This window comes from Durio zibethinus, chromosome 25, assembly GCF_047325235.1.
Source record: "Durio zibethinus cultivar Kanyao isolate XHJ-2024 chromosome 25, ASM4732523v1, whole genome shotgun sequence".
Taxonomy (NCBI): Eukaryota; Viridiplantae; Streptophyta; class Magnoliopsida; order Malvales; family Malvaceae; genus Durio; species Durio zibethinus.
The window spans coordinates 11,342,718-11,363,703 of NC_143186.1; the positions used below are offsets into that span (position 1 = coordinate 11,342,718).

The 20,986-nt window shown below is 26.1% G+C and overlaps 1 protein-coding gene across 1 annotated transcript; it reads right to left on the reverse strand.

Moving 5' to 3' along the window:
* Positions 1 to 916: 916 nt before the first annotated feature.
* LOC111276329 (rust resistance kinase Lr10-like) lies at positions 917 to 5,068 on the reverse strand. Its single transcript, XM_089754419.1, has 4 exons — positions 4,289 to 5,068; positions 3,359 to 3,462; positions 3,220 to 3,249; positions 917 to 2,241 (listed from the first exon to the last, which is right to left on the reverse strand). Exons 1-4 carry the CDS (start codon positions 4,714 to 4,716, stop codon positions 1,103 to 1,105), a joined length of 1,701 nt encoding a protein of 566 aa, XP_089610545.1. The 5' UTR covers positions 4,717 to 5,068; the 3' UTR covers positions 917 to 1,102.
* Between the last annotated feature and the right edge of the window lie 15,918 nt (positions 5,069 to 20,986).

The following is a 20,986-nucleotide window of genomic DNA, read 5'->3' on the forward strand; positions in this document are numbered from 1 at the left end:
AAAAAAAGTATATTTTGTGTTTCATATGTTCACACAAATTAAAACATGATATTTTTTGTATTTTACACATTAAACGTTAAATAAATAAATAAATTTTTTTTATTATGTTATGTGTATAATATTTTTTTTTTGAATAAGTTGTATTTTATTTATCCAAAGAAGTAAACTACCACAATACATTTACACCGTACAATCTTCAATCTACCAATCAAGTTTACTACTTATTAACAATTAAATCATATTCTAATTATTATGCAGTATAATTGTATTTTTGTTCCAAGTATCACACAAATTTTTATTGACAAAATCAACAACAATCAAATGCAATTCATGTAATCAGTCTTAACAACTTCTTCAACTCGATCATACACTTATTCTTCTGTTCCTTCATTCTTAAATACCTTGCAATTCATCTCTCTCTGAATATGATATATATTAGCATTCAAAACAATGCACAAAACTACTAACATCAATGCCTTGCCTTTCATTCTTATCAATGCCCATTTCAATATCAATCCCGCATTGCTGCAATATCTTTCTGCAAAGCATTTTTGTATATTCACAGCCAAAAAATTGGTGGTCTTTGCATTCTCTTCCATATTGACATAGGGAACACCTTTTATCCTTCTCCACTCTCCAATTTCTCAATCTATCTTTTGTTGGAAGCCTGTTTAATATAATCATCCATGTAATCATTGAGTGTTTTGGGATATGATACTAAATCTGGATTATTTTATGCCATTCAATCTTCCTATGCTTAGACCTTACCTCATTTAAGACTATTGTGTATAATATTATTAGTTTGAACCTTATGTTGTGTATTTAATTTGTGTATGGATTTAGTCTATTTTGAACCAAAATAATGTTATACATATATCCAAGGCTATTTGGAAATTATAACACAATGTTTTGGTATATTGGGACTTTTTGTTCCTTATTATATATTTAACAATAATATACAAAAACAAAATTACTTTGCTTAAAATTGTTCTTTTTAGCATTCAATAAAGCAAGGATGCTATAGAAAATTTCACAACATGCCATTCTCATTCCCAGCCCTAAGAGTCAACAACAAACGATAAAATAAGTAGTCACATAGCTCTTACACTTCATTTAAGCAAATTTCAATCCCATGGGGAAGCAATGTCGTTGTCTCATCAATTGAATTATCACCACATGCATGATTCTCAGTTGATGCTTCAAAAGGAAATTGAAAAGGTCTTGGAGGTATTTCAAGCAGTTCAGTATCGGTTTCGAGCATCTCCAGCACTTTTGACATTGATGGACGATTAGCAGGCTTCATTTGTATACACCAAAAAGCTACTACTAACATCTTCCTCAAAATCATCTTTTCACTATCCATAACATCTCCCAATTCTATTTCCTCTCCTTGCTCAAATCGATCATATATCCACGATGGGAAGTATATCTGACTTGATTGTTCTGCGAATGCATTCAAATTTTTCCTCCTTCCCACAATTTCCATTAAAAGCATCCCGAAACTATAAACATCAGCTTTATATGAGATGCCTCCAATGTTTTTGTAGACCAATTCAGGAGCAATATATCCCAGTGTACCTCGTGCTGCAGTGAGAGACACAATGCTATCATCTACTGAATATAATTTTGCTAAACCAAAATCTGAAACTTTTGGGATGAAATTCTCATCTAGAAGAATATTATGAGGCTTGATATCAAAATGTAAAATTTGCATGTCACATCCTCGATGTAAATAGTCAATTCCTCGAGCAACTCCAAGCACAATATCAAGCATTTTCTGCCAGCTTAAACTGATCTTATTTTCTCCAGAAAATATGATTTTATCTAAGGATCCATTTGGCATGAAATCATATACAAGAGCTTGCTTTGACCCCTCTACACAAAACCCAATAAGTTTCGCAATGTTGACATGATGAATCCTCCCAATTGTTGCAACTTCACTAATGAAATCTTGTCCATTAGCTTTTGATTTGCCTAACAACTTTACTGCCACAAGATGGTTGCTGCGAAGTTTTCCTTTAAACACTGAACCATAACCTCCTTCTCCTAATTTATGTTTGAAACCACTAGTTATTCTTTTTATTTCATAGTAAGAATACCTAATAGGTATAAAGTTGTTTTGACTTTGAAGAAACTCTTCAATGGTATCATCAGCAGATAAGTGTCTTCTTCGTAATTTGTATGCAACAACCGCAATCAAAATAGATATCCCCAGCAACATTCTTGCTAAAGCAATTCCTCCTTCTCGAGAAAAATATATAAACATATTAGTATTTTTCAATGAAAGGCATTAGTGTCTAAGAAAATGCAAACATATGAACCTTAATTTTAACAGTAATCATGAAGCACGGACACAAATTGTATATTCATATTGAATAAACTTGAACAAGGAGGGAAAATGAACATATCAGAAAATATTGAAACATGCATCCAAAAACATAACCTTCAAACTACACAATTGAAACTAATTCACCATAACAGAAACACCAAAAGATGCAAATAACCCAAAAAAGAATTGCTAAAGTCAAAGCTGACATCCTCTAATTCACCATAACAAGATTTACAACCGTCACTTATAGTCGACTCAACAATTCTGGAGGATGCTATATGTCTATTTCATTCTCTAATGTCACCAAATCTCTAACAGGACTGCTGACATTCTTCAAACTTTAACTTATTTAGGCAAAAAACTAGGTAACCATCTACCAGGGGGTCCAAGTTTTTGATTGGTAAATAACAGAGAAAGAAGAGTTAGAAGTTAACGCAGGTTCTTCAAAATTCTCATTTGAAATATTGTCAATTCCGTAACACCCAAGATTTGAGTTAAACTGTTCCTTAATATTGTCTTTTGACAAACTCTCATCCTTCCAACCATTGGCAATATTCACTAAATGCATAATCGTGCTATGTTCTGTAGATTTTTCGAAAGAAAGATTGTCAATTTTTTTTCTTCCCATACACTCTCAACCTTATCAATAAAGTTAAACCAACGAGAATCAACATATATTTTGGGTACTACCAAAATTTTTAAGCAATGAGACCCATTGCCTGCATGATGAGAGTTGGAAAAACCTCTAACATTGAATTAAATCTGAACTTGTATGATCTAATAGGCTCATTTCATTTCCTTTTTCTTAAAATTTAGGATTAGGATATATATTGGCATATTGCTCAATTTATATATGCAAATACAAATATAAAGCTAAAATATAAATATACCTGTTATTCCAACACAAAGAATATATGTACCTGCAACAAAATACCAAGACAAAAAAAAATGTAATTATTTCAACAAAAGAACAAAAATATGTAGCAAATCCAAGAAAAACATTACTAATGAATTCTCAGGGAAGCATACGTCTAGATCGATCACCATCATTGTAGAATACATACGTATGCTTAAAAAGGAAATGCACAAAGCTGTCCACATAGTTTTTCAAGGCATATCTCAAATCTAACAATCTGGATTATTCAACACATTAAATTAAAATTAATAATGATGATATAAAAAAAATTGATAATTTGAAGCGGAGAAAAAAATGTAAAAAACAAAAAAATCAACAGATAAAACATTATATTTTGTAGTATCTTATTCTTACCGGTAGTGAAAGATACTAAAGATGACTTTGTCATTGTATAGTTGACTATTAGAATACAGTATGGAAATGAATTCAAAATTTTCTATTTAAACATCAATTTGATTTTAATTTTAGATTTCCAAATCACAATTTTCAAATAACGCTAGAATAACCAAGGCGTTAATTTTTATTAGAGAAAATTGCACTTGCGTAATGAAATAGAAATAAATTAATGGTCACTATGGTTTTTTCAAAAATAATTAATGTTTGATTTAATGATTTTTTTTAATGTAATCATAAAATGTTAATTACTACCATCTGTAACAAAAAGAACCCATCGATTACCAAAAATACCCTTAATTTTTGTTTATATTTTCTCTTCTTTTTATGTTTTTTTATTTTTTCAAACCCCACTTTATTGGTGCCAGTCGGCCCTTGACCGATGAGCAAGAGGGTGGAAAGAGAAGAAAAAGAAAAGAAAATTTTTTTTTTATCTTGACAGTAAAATACCTCATTACGTTCAAAATATATAAATTGCATATTCATTGCATCAAATAATATTTATTTTAAAAAATCAGTGATAATTTATTATGTTGGAATACTAATACACCTAACTGTAATTTTCTTAATTTCATTATTAAGATTAGTTCCTATTAAGAACAGTTATCAATCTTTTCTAAAATAGAACTCAAATGCACTAAAAAACTTACATCTTTCGGATTAATGAATCTTCGCGCCATGTGAAGTTGGAGAATACCCATACCAGTTCATAGCCCTGTAATAGCTGTTCATAAATATCCGAAGTGGACAGACCTGTAATATTCTCAAGCATGATTGGAACGTCGGCTATGACTGTGCAAGATGGATTGAAATCAAGCGGCAGGGTGTTTCTATCTAAAAAATAAAAGTAGGAAGGCGGATGGGAATAGCTATTGGAGCAACGAGAGGCATTGACGTATAGAGAAGATTTCATTGCTGTTGTGCAATTTACTAGATACATAAAACTACGAGGATAATTTAAACCAACATATAGTTCGGCTGTTGAATTTAAATTCCAAGAATCAAATAGATATCTAATAATTTGAGGAGGAAGGGAGCAATTGTCTCTGCTCAGTCTCTCATGAACCACCACATCCATAGCTCGTATTGTTTGGTTTTCATAAGAGATCTTTTGGACGTACAATTTCTCCCCAACAAACACAAAAGTGGTGCGATTGTTGTTGTCGCATTCCAGTTCCAGGTTATGGTAACCACACTCGGGAAGCTGGCTTTTTAATCGGAAAGGGAAATTGACGGTACGTTTCCACAGTAAGAAGAGCCACAATCTTTAGGAATTGGAAGTTTAGCGATGCAAGAATCAGGGAATGATAGGAAAAAAGAAAGGGCCATGAGCCAAAACAACGAAAGTTGTGCTTTTACCATCCTAAAGTTTTGGTGATGAAGAACCAGATTTAAGTCCAAGGAAATATATAGGCATAGAAACGCTTTTTTTTTTTTTTAAAGTTAAAGTGAGGGAAGACTTTAAACTTAGAAAGGTATGAGCATAGAAACGTCTTTTTTTTTTTTTTCTGCATTCCGGGGAGAAAGGTAAATGTATATCCAAGTTGACTGACCCGTCAAGTGCTTTAAACCATTTTAATTATTATTCAATTAAAATCAACAATACACGCAAAAGGAAAAATAAATTTATATTTGATGAATTATTATTGTATAAATTTTATATACTATTAATATATTATATATTGTCACCTAATTAATTTATAAACTTAAAAAATTTAAAATCCTTAAAAAATAAAATTAAAAAGAAAATATTCAATAATTACTATAAAAAATAATTATTTTTTTAATTAAAAAATTTTAGTATTTATCATTAAAGATTTTTAATTTTTTAAATTTATGAATCAACGAAATGATCCTATATAATGCATTACTATAATAGATTTATATAACATCAGATAATGCATAGTATATAAATCCTAAAAAAAATACAATAATATAAGAATTTGTAGAAAGGGACGTAAGAATTCAAGAAGTATAATTTATATTGGAAGATGCAAGTGAGGAACCAAGTTGTAAAAGACAAGGAAATTAGGCACTGAAATATTTTGTGTGGTGTACATGAAAGCAAATCATACATTGAGAAATCAAAGTCAATTGTGGAGAACAATTTAAGTAATTAGTCAAGCAATTAGCAGTCAGTCCAAGCAATTATTTTGCGAAGATGAATAATTAGGAAGTGGTTAAGACCCCGTCAAAGAAGGCATCCACAGCCCCGGGCCAGCGTACGCGTATAAGACCTTTTTGTTATTTCTGATGGTCTATGGTTAAAGTCGTGCGGTTATCTTCCTCGCAATCCAGTTAAAGCCCAGGTAACGACACTCTGAAGGTTGGGTTGCTGATTGAAAAGGGAAACTAATGTTGACATTTCCACATACAGAAGAGCCACAGTCTTTGTTTCGGGCTGTAATTATGCAAGCATCAGGGAATAGAAAGAAAGCAGAAGGCAGAAGATCAAACAAGGGGACTTCAGCTTTTAGCATCCTAATTAAAGTTGGTACTAGGTGTAGGAGAAAACAATCGACAATGATGGAAATAAGGTATTGGGTACGTACTGCAGTGATAAAACTACGTATTCGAGTAGATCTGTTCATTTATGCTGAATTTATTTTGTATTAAACGTACGTAAGCAAGTCACACTTTGACATAACCAATTAAGCTACTCTTCCGTGTAAAACTTTAGCTAATGGGTCAGTCAAGCACTTAATTAGATAAGACCTGTCAGCCATCACAATTGACAATTGAGAGAAAAATTGTCTGTTCGAAATCAAAGTCATTATAAAGCTGCGGTTCTTTTCGCGAATAATTTTTGAGAATAATTTTTTTATTTTTAATATTTATTTAATAAAAAATAATTGACCAATGAAAAATAATTTATTAATCAATATAAAATAAAACTATTTTATTTTTCATTTTTTTCTTTTGAAAATGAGAAGATCTTCAAAAATTATCTATGGATAAAGTTACTTGTAAAGTTTGTGAGCATAATTTTATTCAAATTGGATTTTGGATATGATTTTTTTTAATTTAAATTTAATTTGATTTAATTTAAAATATTATTATATTAATTAAAATTTTTTTATTTAATTTTATTTAAAATTTAAAACATTAATATTAAATTTTTTTAATATTTTAATCTTAAATATTTTTATAATTGTACTGAAGTTTGATATTGAATATAATATTTTAAATTTGCACTTGATTTGATCCTACCTAAAATATTATTATATTAATAAAAAATATTTTTATTAATTTAATTAAAAAAATAAAATATTAAAATATTATCATTAAAAGTCTTTTGCAATTTTAATTTTAAATATTTTAATTTTGCGTATTATTGGACATAAATATTTTAATATTTCAATAATAAATAATATTATATTATTATTTTAATAATATATAATAACATATTAAATAATATTTTATTACTTTAATAATCAATAATCAATAATATTATTATTTTCATAATATGAGTATTTTTAAATAATTTCCTAATAATTTTCAATTTAAAGTATATTATTTTTATATTTCATTTATTAATGTATCTATATTACTATTTTAATAATAAATATAAATAAATAATGTTTCTGGTTTTTTTTATAAAAAAAATTCGGGGGTAAATAAGCTACTCAGTCCTCCAAGTCAATGTAAGATGTGTCGTATCTACAACTTAAGATAAGTGGCTGCAATTCATGCACTCGAGATAACTCTAACAAGTGACCACCGATAACACTTAAACCTAAGACCTCTTCGTACAGAAGAACGAACCTAACCAATTGAACCAACCACTTGTTGGTATAATTCTGTTATGATTTAGTAATAGATACTTTCAATATAAAATATAATTATTTTAATGGTATAAATATAGTTAATATTTTAATAATAAATATTATTATTTTTAATAACATTAAAAAATTTGCCTAATTACACTTGGGCTCACTTTTTTAGTTTAAAATAATATAAATTATTTAATTTAAATACACTTATTTCTTTATTTATGTAAAAAAATATAAAAAAATTGTCCACTACAAAAGTTTTAAAATTTTCATTTTAAGAGTGTTTAAATTAAATATCTTTTATTATTTAATTTAATTTAATAAACAATAAGCAAATTGACATGTTTTAAACGATTTTCTAAAAGAACTCATATTTCCTTTCCTTTTTGTTGGAGATTTTATTTATTTATTTATTTTAGTTTTTGGTATTTTCTTTTTTTAAAAAAATTAAAAAAGTGAGAGCTTTATTCAATTGAACCTTCATTTAACCTAAAATAATATATTGAAAGAGCATGTTTATATATACAAAACATTGTTTTGCTTCTTAACTAACAAAAAAAAAATTTGTAAATGCCAAATTGCTTGACAAATGTCAAGCAAAGAGGCCCTCAATTAAAGCTAATGAATAGTAAATATTAAGAGATTACTTTTAATTACAGTAAGATTGCTTTTAATTATAATATATAATAACAAATGTATGTATTTATATATATGCATACATATATGTTTAGTTGATTATTGATTAATGATCTTTTATAATTTTTTGTAACTTTTTAATAAAAATGTTCATCAAGAAATATTTTTACTAGATTTTTTTGTATTTTTTCATAACATCTTTCCTTTTTTAGTAAAAAATTTGATAAAAAAATAAAATAGTAGTCTCCTATGGGGGCTAATTAAATTAGGAGACTATTTTTAATTATAGGATATAGTAATAAATGTATATACATATATATGTTTAATTGATTAAACATATTTTATAACTTTTTGTTTTTTTTTTTCATAATAATATTTATTGAGAAATATTTTTATTAAAAATTGTAATTTTTTCATAATATTTTTTAAATAAAATTTTTTATAAAAAATAGAATAGAAGTCTCAAATAGAACTAATTGTTTGACACTTGAAAGTCTGTTATTATATATGTAAAAAAAATTTTCCACTGTTATATATAAAACTAATGTAAAGGCCTACGCGATTCTGGAGATTTATTTTAATAACTTCAAAATAAGAAAGGCATGTAAGTGCACAAACAACATAATAAATATACCACATTCCCTTGACAAAGTGACTGCCACAACAGAGGCAGTACCTAAAATATTCAATCAATGAAGGCAACTTAATCGATATTTCTTATGAGCCTCACGTAACTCTTCCTCTTTCAACAACCCATCATTGTAATTTATTGCACATGAAATGAATCTCAGTGTCAACACCAACGCTCCTAAATATCATAAGATAGTGCTCCACAATTACCTGGCATGTATAAAGTACTGTAGAAGCATTCTCTTGAGCACTCATAAGAAAATTATAGAAAATTTTTTAATAATAATGTGCAAAATGAAAATGCAATGAAATCAATTAAAGGTCATGATTTGCTTATCTAAAAAAAGGAAAGGAAAAAAATTTGATGCAATATGCACTAAAAATTAAATTTCAATATCAATTTTTGGAGAAAAGTATAAATAATTAGTTTTTATGCTTTTTATATTAAAAAAGATTAGAATTTTAGTGATTTTTTTACATTTGACGACGTTTATAAATACTACCAAAAAATTAATGGTATTTACCAAAAATACCGTTAAAAATATCGTTTATTCCTACATGCATACTTGTTAATGAAATCACCGTCACTAACACCTTGCTTACTCTAAATCTAGTCCACTGTCCCTACGTTTATAGACCCACCCTCATATTACAATACCCAGCCTTACAAATTATGAACTTAAAATCACACCAATAAAAAATAGCACCTATAAGGCCCATTGTTGCTATTCTTGATATGCTATCTGAATAACACCAGTTGACCTAAAAATAATGGCAGTATAAATTTTCATAGTGCAGATTTCAGAAGGTATAACATAACTTCGGTCAGTAGTTTGCTTAAATAAATAGTAGCAGCTGCTGATGAGAAAGCATTGGAAGATAGTTCATAGCTACTCTACGAACTGCAGCTTCTTTAGCTACTTGAAGCCACCGTGGAGTTCCAAAGTTTGCAGCTTCCCCACTATTAAAGCCTACTTAGCAAAAAAGTTGACCATGACAATCAGTGAGAATTAAAATTAGCAAACAAAGGCTACAGTAAATTCCTTGCTATGGTTTCCCATATGCAAAATAAAATAATACACTCGTGGCATAGTTCTCAGAGCAGAACAAAGACGTCAGTAATAGTTTGTGTCTAACACAATATTGGTACGTAGATTCACATAGACCAATACAAAATGCCCCTCCTCATTGTGACGGTGTTTGTAATATAAATATATGTATATTGATAAATTCTAGTCAGTCCTAATTCCAGTTCCAGGGTAACATCACATATATTTAAAGTATATTTGCAAATCAAACATCCTCCTTCAGAACTCAGTTTAAGTACCTTTAAACTTACTTGTTAATGAGATCACCATCAACAGGACCTTGCTCACTAATGATAACTAAATAAGCTTATCACCACAAAGGAAATGCAAATTTCCTTTTTCTTAAATAAAATAAGCAATTAAACTGACACAATCTCTTAATTTTTCCACAATTTATATTTTGTAGTTCAAATAGTCAATATAAAAGATAAATGTGTAGGTATCAATCCCCCGTCACGAGCTCGACAACCAATTAAACTCTCATTATGGTGAAATCCAACTACAAATATGTCATAACATATTATCAAAAAATTTGATTGCTAGGCGTAATATATTAGGAGTCATCATTAATTTTTTTGTTAAAGTATGATTAGTTAGCAAGTTAAAATTACCCATTTACATAAATCTTATATTTAGTTAAGATTTCGTAAAAAGAATAAATTCTGATTTACTTTACAAAAATAAATTCGAGAATACAATTATGTATAGAGAATGATTAATATCTTTATAGTGTCCGTTCGAAGATGGTGTCAAATAACTTTGTGTTGCACTAAAATAATCTTAATTAAATGATCTTTTGTTATTTTTTTTAAGTTTTAATTATTTAAATATAAAAAATTTTTGTAAGATTTTTTCATCATTTTAGTAAAGTCTCTAGAAAATTTTTTTCATCTCAAGAGTATTTATGAAACCCATTTTTTTCCTTGAAGAGGCTCCATTATCAGATTGGTTAAACAATTTTATAATTTTTTAAAAAAACATTTTATAATTTTATTAAAATTTTTTATTCTACATTTTCTATTGTTCTGGCAAATTTCAAAATATCTTATTCTTAAAAATTTCTTCTAAAGATCACTTATTTGTAGTATTTAGAATTTCATGAAGACTTTTTATTATTTTAGAGATGATTTAAATTATAAATTATCCATCATTCTATAATAATTTAGAAATATTTTTATTTTATTATTATTTTTTAAAAATTATTCGTTCGTAATTTTCTTTAGAATCCTATTATCGATTAACTATCATTCTTATTTATTTTGATCTATTGAAATTTTATAACATTTATCATTACTATTTTTACTTAGGAATACAAGTAAATTGTTGGTATAAAAATTTTTCTTCAAATTTTTTAAATTCTGATAAATTTTGGATAAATTTTCACACATAGGAACCCTAAAACTTACTATTTTGTGATTTCTTGTAATTTCATGATATAGGCAATTTTCATTATTCCCAAACTTATTATTTTTATTATTTTTTGTGACCTTTGTAGTTTTGTTTATTCTTTTTGTTTATTATTTTTTATTATTCTGATAAAATTCAGAAATAATCTTTTATAGAAAATTATTCGTTCATAATTTTTTAGCTTTTTATTGTTGGTTTTATCATTTTTTTTATTTTTATTATTTGTGTTATTTTTTATTTCATAATAAATATTTTTAGAATTTTCTTTTAAATTTACCAACATTTTGATAGAATTTAAAGGGTTTTCTTTTATCAATCGTACATTCGCCACTATTTGAAATTTTATTATTTTTTTTAAAACATATTTATGTCTATTTTATTTATTCCCTCTTTTTAAATTTTTTTTTTTTTAATTTTAGGGTAAAATTATGTAAATAAATTCTAATTAATTTTTTTTTATTTTTTTAACAATTTTTTATACTCTAATAATTTTAAATTTTAAACATGCATATATTCAATATAAATAAATAAATAAAATAAAATTTTTTAAAAAATTAAAAAAATGAAGAAAACTTACTCAATATAGTCAGTTAAAGGTCAGTCAATGGTTCGTCGTGGTTCAGATCGGTTCAAGCTATTTAAGAGCGGTTTAGGCAATTGTTTTGCAATCTAAAATTATTTGACCTCGTCTGAAATAGGTAGTAAGGTGGTTCGGTCAGTTCAAGATTAGTCAACGTCAAAGAAGGCGTAAGTTACAGGTTAGACACGCAAACCCCAGGTCGAGTCACGGGTCACACCTGGATTGTCACTGGCTGTGCGTTCCTTAAACCGAAACCATATATTTGTATGACATCAAGACTACTCATAGTTGAGGTCAACCTTTTATGAGTCCATTTTCCCATGGATAGCTTGATATTGATCCTTCAAGTCACATACTTATAACTTTTTCTTGACTCTAACTCCGTAAGGTCATACATTCCTAAACTCAATAAAAAGGAACACAACTCTCATAAACTCATCAACCCACGATTCTCAGGGTGACCGTAAGCACCCATCTCTGCTTACAGGCATCAAGGTCTCGAGCACTAATCCGCCTCACTCATAAAGGCACACAGCCCTGGTTTTAAATCTATTATCTCATTCTAGCATGGTAAGAAGCCAACACCATGGCCATCCAAATCATTCGTAAGCTCTCGTGTTTAGAACCCAAAGGCACAACACATATGCTAATCAATAACCAATCTGAAGCCACACTAGGCTTATATCATCCTATAAAACCCATATCTTAGGGCCTCAGCCTTTAGCCTCATTTTAGGTTATCCGCATGCATGATGGACACCTGATACCATGCTCGTCTTACCTCATAAAACTTAGGTGTGCTACCCCAGTCACAGCATTCCTCTACCAATTTACCACAAAAGTCTAGTAGTGTGCCTATCTATTAGCTCATTCATCCCTTAAGCTCGATGGTGCCCATTTTATGCAAACATCATCTCATGATCCTTATTTACTAATAGATCTGGCTCAAAGAAAAAAAATCGAAGGGATAATGAATGCTAGCATCTAACTTCATGGTTTAACGTAAAGGCATAATACAAGGTCTACCAGGCTTGACCATCCCTTAGTTTACCATGACCTAAGAGGATACCATACCACACTCATAACCTGACGATACTCGTCCACTAAGACACCACATGTGCCTAAGAGTAACTCACTTCAGACTTTTTTTCAACCAACTCAAGGTCTAGTGACTTTCATCTTGGTCACCATGATTCTCATATTCTACTCATTGCTCCGTCAACCTATTCAAGGGTGCATGCATACATCTTCGACCGACAACACCTAACTGGCTGCTAGGCTCCAAAGCACCCGTACACTAGCTCTCACTTGTCTGTCCATCTTGGGACTAGGGCACATACTACTCGCACACTCTATCAATATCATGTTTTTTGGCTTATACTATATGTGCATAACTCCAGGACTATTGTTTCAACCATAAGGCCTTGATCATTGCTCAACTCAAGGTCAATCATGGCAAGGTTGAGGCACAATAAGGATTGACCATGATACAAATCCTGGGTTCTAAATTGCATTATTTTGTGGTTTTTCTTTTTATAAAAGGGCCAATTTTTTTTAGTTCATTTTCTTCTCTACTTTAAAAAAAAACATTTAGATAAAAAAAAATTCTCCAAACCTTTACCCTAAAAGAAAATTAATCCCTGTTATCGTTGCTGCTATCGTCTGTGATTGTTGGTGACAAAAAAACTCTAAAAATTCCTCTTAACCTCTTATACCCCAATCTAACCTCCTTTTCTTCTAAAACTCCCTTAAATCTCCTAGATCAACCTTTAAACTTTTGGCCAAAAAGATTTTTTTTGTTGGATCTTGGTGTTGAGTTCTCTGTTTCAGGGGATGTATGTTTTTATTTTTTTATGTTTGTATGTTTGGTTTTGGTTTTCTTAGGTTTTGATAGAATTTTTTTTTGATCTAGCAGAGTTTCCTTTTTATTTTGGGGATTTCTCTTTGATTTTTGGGTTTCTATCTTTCTTCCATTTTAGGCTTGAAAGGATCTATTTATAAATCCAATTTGGGATTGAAATCCTTGATTTATGGGATTGAGAGAAAAATTTTAGGCCACACTAGTAACTTTTAGGTGCCATGATTTCTACTACATAAAATTAGGCGAATGTAAGGGTGTGGACTTATAAGGGGTCGACTTTGGTGGGCAGTGATATAAGTGATGCTTTTGGTGCATTTAATGCACCCAAAGACTTTCAGATTAGAGGAGAAACCAGAGGTAGAAATAGGACAACAAATAATAAAAATTAAAAACTAAAAATAAAATTAAAATTAAACTAAAAATAAAGTTGGATAAATAAGAAAAAACAAAATTACATTTAAGCTTTAAATTTCATTGGGTCTAGCAAGTAATCCAAGATCAAATTGGAGAACAATTGAAAATTTCGCTTTTACCTAAACAAAACGGGTGTCTACAAAAGCAATTATCATGGCTAACTCCTACAAAGTAAGCTATTGGAAAAGTCATAACAAATTCACTAGGATTCTATATTAACCTAAAGAAACAATAGAATAAACACAAGTAGAACTTCAGAACATTAAAAAAAAAAAAACCAAATGGCAGAGGTGAGCAAATAAGATTTGTTATAGAACTCTAACATATATATAAAGATTGATTGATGAATTCAAATGAAATTCAAGAATCAAGATGTTACAATACCTTTTAAAGTAGACATCCTAATAAAAATATCAAAACTATCCTCATGAATAAGCTTTTCAAAATGGAACAAAAAAGCCACCAAAGCAAAAGATCACTTATTATTTGCAAGTGTTTCCCCTTTTTTCAACATCTTTTTCATTAAGCAATATAAAAAAAATTCTACAAATAACAAAACTATCAAAACTACTAAACAAATAAACTTGAATAAAAGAAAACTTCTATAATGAATCATTAGCAAAAATGCAAGCTATTAAACCTAGCCAAAAAAATCTAAAAAGTGGCTAAAAATTTTTTTAAACAAATTTAAGCTCATATGCTTGCATCTTCACGTCTAAGAAGATTAACAAGAGTACTAGATCTCAAAGAAAGCAAACAACCCTCAAAGAGCTAATTAAATCCCATAATCCGACCTGGCAACCACAACCTAAAAAAAAGGAATGAATAATTAGAAAATATATTGAAGAAGAATTTATAAAAAGATTGGAAAAACACAATGTAAAAAAATTTTAAAGCATAAAAAGGAGAAATTTTTTTATTTTCTAATTTCATATTTGTCATAGACTTAAACAAAAGTAGAGCTAAAAAATAAAAATAACCCTATTAATTAAATAAACAAGTTGTGCAAAAATTCAACCGCATTCCCCCTTCATCAACTTATAAAATATGTGTGTTTAAATCATGTATCAATGCATATTGATTTAAGCATGCATGTTCAAAAATACATGTTAGTTCAAATTTCAAGGTAAAATGACTAAATTAGTAGGAACTAAAACAACAAAATGATATCAATTCATTAATTTTCACCTAAAACCCAAAAAGGTAACACAATTAACAACTTAAATTTCACAACTCTGACAAAAATCTCATAAGAAAATGTCAACAGCATAATAAAGAAAACTAAAATTTTATAAAATTTAAGTGAAAGAAAACAAAAACAGAAAAAAAAATTTTTTACCTCTATCCCAAAATGTATCATCAGGCTTGCAAAAAAAAATCTCAAAATTAAAAAAAAAAGAAAGATAAATGAAGAAAATTAAGAAATACATAAAAAAGATAACATTCCAAAGCATGATATTATTATCTTAAGCAACCCCACTAATACCAGTAGATGGATCCTGTTGTAGCCTCTTGAAGTCTCTTATTAGCCTTTTCCTCATTGGATAGAAAGAATAGATACCATTTTTGGATTTTAAAGATAGCATTTTTGAAGAAATTTAGAAGGGAGCCTTTAAAATGGGAAGCAACAAAAACACTAAGTTTCCTTTTTCTTTTTTTTTTTTTTCTTTCTCTTCCTCTTTCTCTCTATTAATTTTTTTAGTTGTCTTCCGAAAAAAGCACTTTTTCCCCAAACCAGAGAAACTTCTCACTTGAAGCTTAGGAAAAGCTTTTGGAGAAAGCTTTTTCCAAAATTACCCTTTAACATTTTTATTTATTTTGCTTATTGGTCCCCTCAAATTGGAGAATGGGATAGCTTTTATTTATACTTATAAATTATAGATTTAATTATATATATATATGAAAAACTGTTCAAATTGATGTTCTCATTTTCTATGCAAAACTACCAAAAATCAATGCAAAAATTTAATATTATAATGTTATAACCAATTTAACTCTCACATCAAATAGACAAATATTAGTTGTACATAAATTAAATTTTAATTTTTCAAGGTCAACTTTAATCTATACATTAATTATATTTGGATAATTGCCCAAAATATCTATTTGCAAAAATATCCAAATTAATGTTGCCACTTTCAATGCAAAACTACCAAAGATCCATGCATATATTTAATATTATAATTTTATACTCAATTTTAAGATAAATATTAGTTGTCCATAAATTAAATTTTAATTTTTCAAGGGATAACTTTAATATATTATATAGATTATATTAATAAAAATAATATTTTAAGAATAGTAACACTATTTTAAATATTTTAAAATATTAATATAAAGAATAAATAGTTTTATTTTAAGCATTTGATATTAATATAATATTTAAATATCAAATATTATTATTACAATATAATTATTTTTAATATTAATAATTTTAATAATAAATCATTTTAATATATTTTAATAATAAATATTTTTTAATATTTTAATTGTCATGTTAATATTATTTAAAAAATAATTTTTCAAAAAATAATCAAACAATAGAAAGCATTTTTCATTAATTCATCCAAAAAATAAAAAATCTATATTTTTCAAAAAAATGTAAATACTTTTCAACATCTTTTAAAAACTAATTTTTGCAAAATAAATGAAGCCTAAACTTAAAGTTCTCCTTTTAATTCCTTTTTAAGCATCTAAGGTAATGTTTTTTATCTTTTGTAAGATCACTATGACAATATAATCAATGAAGTGATTTTATCACCAAGGTGATCTTATCATTTGTGATTTGAAATCATTATATTTTGTTAACTATCATTAATTTTTAGGAATAAAATATTATTGTGTTTGGTATTTTTAAAAGTCAAACATTATTTTGTTTAAAAGTACAAAAAATGACCTTACATATTATAACATTTACACAAATTAATAATTTTATTATTGTTTAAATATAATAATTTGTAAAATATTAGTAATATTTTATTTATTTTATTCAATTATTAATAAAAGAAAAATAAAAAAAATTAAATTATATAAATGTTAAAAAAATAAAAAATATATAAATTATTTTTGAATTTGTTACCATTAATAGTAGTTTGAAAATATAAAAAGTTACAATACAAAATAATTATAATTTTAAGACGAAGTAAGTTTTTAATTCACATATTAAATGGGTAATATTAACTATTACTAACTTAAGACTTCATTTGTTTTGCAGAAATTGACTTTTCGAATATGCTTTTTAGAATATGTTTACATTTTCTAAAAAAGTAAAGATTTTCTATTATTTGGATAAGTTAATGAAAAACTTTTTCTATTGTTTGGTTATTTTTTGAAATTTTTTTTGAAATAATATTAATATAACTATTAAAATATTAAAAATTATTTATTATTAAAGTATATTAAAATTATTTATCATTAAAATTATTAATATTCAAGAATAATTATATTTTAATAATATTTAATATTAAAATATTATGTTAACATAAAAAATACTTAAAATTAAACTATTTATTATTCTTTATATTAATATTTAAAAATATTTAAAACAATATTACTATTCTTTAAATGCTATTTTATTAATATTAAAATAATAATATTTATTATTAAAATATTTATACTATTAAAATAAAAATATTTTATATTAAAAGTATGTATTATTAAATGATAACAAAAATATTTTTTATTTATATTTATTATTAAAATAGTAATATAAATACCTTAATAAATAAAATATAAAATTATATATTTTAAACTAAAAATAATAATAATAAAAATATTATTATATATGTTATTATTTATTATAAAATAATAATAATAATAATAATATTAAACTATTTATTATTGAAATATTAAAAATATTTATTTTTAATAATATACAAAATAAAAATATTTAAAATTGAAATATTAAAAGACTTTTATAATATTCTAATTTTTTATTAAAATTAAATAAAATATTTTATTAATATAATAATATTTCAAGTCGAATCAAACCAAGTTTGAGGTTAAAATATTATATTTAAAATCTTACTTGAGTAGCGCGATAAAATATTTAAAATTAAAATATTAAAAGACTTTTTATATTAATATTTTAATTTTTTAAATAAAATTAAATAAAATATTATTTATTAAGATAATAGTATTTTGAGTTGTGTCAAATTAAGTTTAAGTTTTAAAAAATCATGTATAAAATCCGACTTGAATAAAATTATGCTCAAACGCATTAATATGTAATTCTACTTATACATAGTTTTTTTTCAAAAATTGTCTTCCCCTTTTCAAAAGAATAATATAATGTTTAGAAAAATTATCTTATTTTTTGTTCATTAGTAAGTCATTTTTCATTAATTAATTAATTTTTTGTCAAACAGACACTTGATAATGCATAAATCATTTTCTTAAAATCATTTTTTACGAAATAAATAGAGTCTTACATATTACTTCAACTTGGTAGTAAATTTTTTTTACTATTTTATAAAAATTAGATCAACCTCTAAGATAATAATATAATTTTTTTTTGTAATTAAAGATTATCGTTACATAAAATCACTAAACGTTTATTAAATAAAATAATTTAATTACCATATATAAATTATTTTTAAAATAATCATCCCATCCCATATCAAACAAGTCATATAATGACTTATATAATGTTGTTACCAAAACAAGTCATCCTATACCTTGTACCTTTTTAAGGAAAACCACCCAAGGCTTTTCTTTTTTTTTTTTTTTTGTTATATCAAAAAAACAAATTTTTAGTACAAATAAAGAGAAAGAAAGAAGTTTGATTTAAAATTAGATTATTGATTTCCCTCGATCGCCTTTTAAGTATTAGACTAAAAACTTGATGACTACCCAAAAATTTTCGAACAAAGTGAAAACTACTATGCACATCATCTAATTTGGTGGAGTCAGCTACAACAGTAATTTAAACAAAAGCACTCTTATCGTGTTAATTATTAATCAGTTATATATTCATAATGAAATTTATATAAAAATTATTTATTATAATTTATATCGATATATAAAATATAATATATTTTTATTTTTATTAAATTTATATATAATTTTTATTAAAATTTTAACTATATCACATTAATAATTTTTTCATTTTATTTTTTATTATATTATTTTATCATATTTTAAATTATTAAATTTATTACCACCCCAATCTGAGATGAAAATTCATAACCTATTACCTTACTCACCTAACTCATACTCGATAGACGACAAACACTCATTTGACGTGAATCTCCCGGTGTTTATATATATATATATATATATATATATATATATTTACATGTAATCTCTTTTATTTCATAAATCTTTTATTATTTTTATGATAAAATTTGAATCTAAAAATTTCAAATCCCATTTTTAATTCCAAAACTATTTTTTTCATTAAAATTGGCCCAAAAAATACTTAATTTAATAGTAACCCTGTTTTTTTATATTCTTAATGAGTAAAAAAATTATCAAACAAGCCAAATGTTTCCAATTTTCAGGACGTCATTTATCACCTTTTCGGTGCTCGTACATAGTCCGTTTTAATTGTTATACTTAACATTAGCTTTAATTTCGTGGGATGCACAAATTATAATTTTTTTATATTATTTATTTGTAATATAAATATTTATATAAATTTAAAAAGTTAAAATTATGAACTTATAAAAAATAAAATTTTAACTTTGAATTTAAAAGTCTTTACTTAATATGTGTTGTATTGCTTAATATAAAAAACTGTAATTTTTATGCATCAAGCAATAAAAAATTATAAGTGTTGTATTGCTGTCAATCGTGTATTAATTAATACTGATTAAATTTTTAAAATTTACAAATTTAAGAAGGTTTAAGTGTGTAATATTTTCTTTTTAAGTGAGTTAAGCATATAAAAATTAGATATTAGAGATAAATTAAGAATTAAATAGTTATTGCTTTAAATAAATAATTTGTCTCAATTATTTATTGAGATAAATTACAAGACATATGACTATCATATAAGATTATACACAAAAAAAATATATTTACATTGAATTTCTTTTATCAAAGATTTTAATTTTTATATATTTGTATAAAATTTAATAATAAATTCAGTTGACATACATGATCGTCAAATTTTTAAATGTATTGAGTAAATAAAAGTTGAGAGTTTAAGAGAAGATTAAAAATTAAAAAAAATAGTTATTGCTTATAAAATAAATAATTTGTCTTAATTATTTATTTGCATAATGAGTTGGTAGTTTCTGACAAAGATCGCAAACAATCAGACAACCATAAGCAAAGAACGTGTCCAATTTGTTTTCTTTTTCACACTATTAATTTGCATGGAAAAGTAATCAAAAGCTTTTCCATCCTAAAGTTGTTTGACCTTTAGAATCGACTACTTATATTAATTTCTTATTCTGCATATTCCTTAGCCCTACAGCTTAACTTGTTGGAGGCAACTAACATTGGTCCGATGCCCAAAAAATTTATGCAAATCCAAAGAATGTACACCAAAAAAGTAAAAGATTATTTCAGAGTTAAAAATTTAATACAAATCATTCATGAAATTATTTTTAAAAAAATAATAAACATCAAATTTTAAATTTAAACTTTATATATGCAATTGTTCTTTCAAGGAAAAATGCAATTAAGAAAGAAAACCTGAAAAAATAACACATGTTTCTTCTAGTTTTCTTAACGGCTAATGAAGCAAACTCTAAATTTTTATAAATTTTTTAGGTTTTGATCCCTCACTGTTTTCTTTGCTAGTTTGCTTTTCCTTTATAGCATTAAAAAAACCGCCCATGCATCATACTTTCAAAAGACTCGTCTTCTTGTCTGTTCACTTGGTATAAAAAACACTAAAGACTCAAAAAAGCAAAAGCAGAGAGACAGAGAAAAAGCTCTAACACCAAATCACACAAACAAAAATCACAAATCATCTTTCCATTTCCCATCAAAAAGCAAAAACCAAAGCGG

Coding starts and splice junctions, on each gene's coding strand:
- LOC111276329 (XM_089754419.1), bottom strand. CDS start 4,716: ATGGATGTGGTGGTTCATGAGAGACTGAGCAGAGACAATTGCTCCCTT. Junction 3,250..3,358: donor TGATGGTGATCGATCTAGAC/GTATGCTTCCCT, acceptor ATTTTGTTGCAG/GTACATATATTCTTTGTGTT. Junction 2,242..3,219: donor TCTTTGTGTTGGAATAACAG/GTATATTTATAT, acceptor TTTCTCGAGAAG/GAGGAATTGCTTTAGCAAGA.